At 46.3% G+C, this 2,851-nt stretch overlaps 1 protein-coding gene across 1 annotated transcript; it reads left to right on the top strand.

Moving 5' to 3' along the window:
* Window positions 1-288: 288 nt before the first annotated feature.
* CD93 (CD93 molecule) lies at window positions 289-2,632 on the top strand. The gene has a single exon (XM_042465827.1). The coding sequence runs from the start codon at window positions 472-474 to the stop codon at window positions 2,290-2,292; it is 1,821 nt and encodes a 606-aa protein (XP_042321761.1). The 5' UTR covers window positions 289-471; the 3' UTR covers window positions 2,293-2,632.
* The last annotated feature ends 219 nt before the right edge of the window (window positions 2,633-2,851 follow it).

The raw sequence follows: 2,851 nt of genomic DNA, 5'->3' as shown, positions 1-2,851 counted from the left end.
AGAATTGTGGGGCAACTTATCTCCAGATCACATAGTGTTTTGAGAGTTTTTTTTTGTTGTTGTTGTTGAAAAAAATGCAGTGCCTGCTTGAAAAATGGAAGGCCCTATTTGGATTTTTAAAGGCTGAATTATGTTTTACTACTTTTTAAAAAAAGAAGGGAAGGAACATTCCTGAAAGATTCTCATGTGAAGGAAAAGGACAAGGTTAAAAATAAGAAATCTGAAAGAGAGTATAAAAAGAAGGATGTTTGCAATAATGAGAGGTTAAACCAAATTGGATATCTAGGACTGCAGTTAACAATACCAGCTTTCTCAGGAAACTTAAGTCTCCGGTGACAAATAAGAGTCACAACAAGACAGGATGCACATGGACCCAACCGCTGAGCAGAAGGGATATGGGAGGCAAACAGTCTCTGTTCCATTGTCTTAACATGTGTTTTTAAAGTCTTTCTTATTCAATGTGAGTCTGCAATGCAGAGATCACCAAGTTCACTGCTCCTTCGCTCTTGCAAGATGGAGAATCACCTTCAGATCTTCTGGTCGGTGCTGCTTCTTGTGGCACTGATGCCCCAGCCAAGTGAAGAGGAGGAAGTCTTGTGTGCTGGAACTGCTTGCTATACACTGAACCTAGGGAAGCACCACTGGACAGATGCTCAGAAAATGTGCAGAGACAATGGGGGCAACCTGATGACCCTGAAGAGCCAAGAGGAGGCACTGATTGTCCGGCAGCTACTGAGAAAGATACCTCAGGACAGAGTTGGCACAGATGTGGAGGTAAGACTGTGGATTGGGCTCCACCGAGAGAAGGGCAAATGCTACCAACATCATCAACCCCTAAAGGGCTTTGCCTGGGTGACAGGAGGCATGGAAACCAAGTACTCTAACTGGGGATGGGAGCCTCGGGAAACATGCACAACAAATAGGTGTGTCAGCCTTCAGGGGACTCCCTCCTCATCTCAGGAACTGGCCTGGGCAGATGGTGTGTGCAGTCGTGCTACCAATGGCTACTTGTGCAAGTTCAGCTTCCAAGGCATGTGCCGGCCACTTGTTCTGGCTGGGCCCGGCATTGCCAGATACACCACCCCTTTTGGCGTTACTACGGCTTCCCTTGTAGCAGTGCCCTTTGGTTCCACAGTTGAAGTGGTCTGTGGCCTTGAGGGAGAGGAGATTAGTAATGTTTTCCTTGTGTGCAAGCCCAAACCAAACAGCAATATTTCTGAATGGAGCAGCCCAGGGCCGTTTTGTGCCTCGCCCACTTATGGTTGTAGCTATAGCAATGGGGGCTGTGAACATGACTGCTTAGACCAGGGCGGGGGCTTGTTTGAATGCTCTTGCCGCTCAGGCTACCAGCTTGGAGGGGACCGTCTTTCTTGCATTCGTGTGGACTACTGCAGCTCCAGTCCATGTCAGGAGCGGTGCTCACCACACCCTGGTGGCTTTACATGCCATTGCTCTGAGGGCTACATGCTGGCTGAGGATGGGCGGAGCTGCATGGATGTGGATGAATGCAGGGCTCCCCTCAGTCATTGTGAACAGATCTGTGTGAACACAATTGGCAGTTTCACGTGCCGCTGCCACCAAGGCTATAAGCTGGCTGAGCCCAATAGCCAGACATGCCAGGACATTGATGAGTGTGCCACACTTACATCATGTGACCAGGTTTGTGTAAACACACAGGGTTCCTTCCTTTGTTCTTGCCAGACCGGCTACCAGCTGGAGGGGATCAATAGTTCTTCTTGTCTAGATATTGATGAGTGCCAGGAAGAACTTTGTGAGCACATGTGCATCAACCAGCCAGGAAGCTATCGGTGCTCTTGCAGGCCTGGTTGGATTCTGGCACTCAATGAGATCTCTTGCTATCCAGACATCACCAACAGCAGCACGTCCTCTCCAGCAACCCAGAAACAAGAACTCGTAAATCCAGAAAGCAATCTTCCTGCTTCAAAGACACCAGCCTTGCTAGCTACCTCTTCTATTCAGGCTAAAGAGGAAAGAGACCTTGAATCCCAGGAATCTACCCTCCAGCCAAGTGTGTTCAGCAGTCCACTAGATGTCCAAGATCATGTCAAAGATGGTCACACAGACAATAACAGTGGTGGATCCAAGCAACTTCTATATTACACTTTGGGTGGTGTGGCTGTCTTGTTACTGTTGGCTTTTGTTCTAAGTGCGGTGACCTACAGAAAAATGAAAGCCAAGGAAGCCAAGAAAAAGTCTAAGAATGCTGCTGACAACTACTCTTGGGTGCCAGATCAGGAGGAGACAAAGGCACGGAGCAACAAATACTTATAACTGTATTTTTGTTGTACCCATTACAATCAGCAGAGAGGAAGGAGATGGTATATATGAAACCTGAAGACAGAAAAGAATGAGCACACCAAGAACATTTTTATATGGCACTTGGTAAGGACAATAACTCTGGTGCCACCTAAACTCTGATGATGGAGACAGAAATAGGAATCTAAGACCAACCAGAACAGGATCTTCACTTTACAGACACTTAATTCTGCATAGCCTCAGATATGGAATTTTATTGGGGTCTTGATAACTGTCTTCTACTTGTAATCAACCTTCCCTAGCTTTTCCCATGTATTTTCTTACTTCAGTAAAACCATTAAGGAGGAAAAAGTAATACCTGCAAATTTTCTTTTGATTGTGGGAGCTGTCTGAAGCATGCAAAAAAGGGCCAGTGGAAGGAAGGATTAGTTTTCCCTTTCCTTTGTTTGTGCATCAGGTGGGATCTTTAACCGTATTTTAAAAGCAGCACATACACATTTATTTGCACACATCAGTGGTTGGAATCACACAACCCTCCAGATGTTGTTAGACTACAGATCTCCGCACTCCTTAC

Source organism: Sceloporus undulatus, chromosome 4 (assembly GCF_019175285.1).
Source record: "Sceloporus undulatus isolate JIND9_A2432 ecotype Alabama chromosome 4, SceUnd_v1.1, whole genome shotgun sequence".
NCBI classification, from domain to species: domain Eukaryota; kingdom Metazoa; phylum Chordata; class Lepidosauria; order Squamata; family Phrynosomatidae; genus Sceloporus; species Sceloporus undulatus.
The sequence above is the reverse complement of the archived record's forward strand: the minus strand, read 5'-3'. Positions and strand labels throughout refer to the sequence as shown.

Bases quoted from the DNA above. Each gene is read 5' to 3' on its own strand.
- CD93 (XM_042465827.1), top strand. From the start codon at position 472: ATGCAGAGATCACCAAGTTCACTGCTCCTTCGCTCTTGCAAGATGGAG.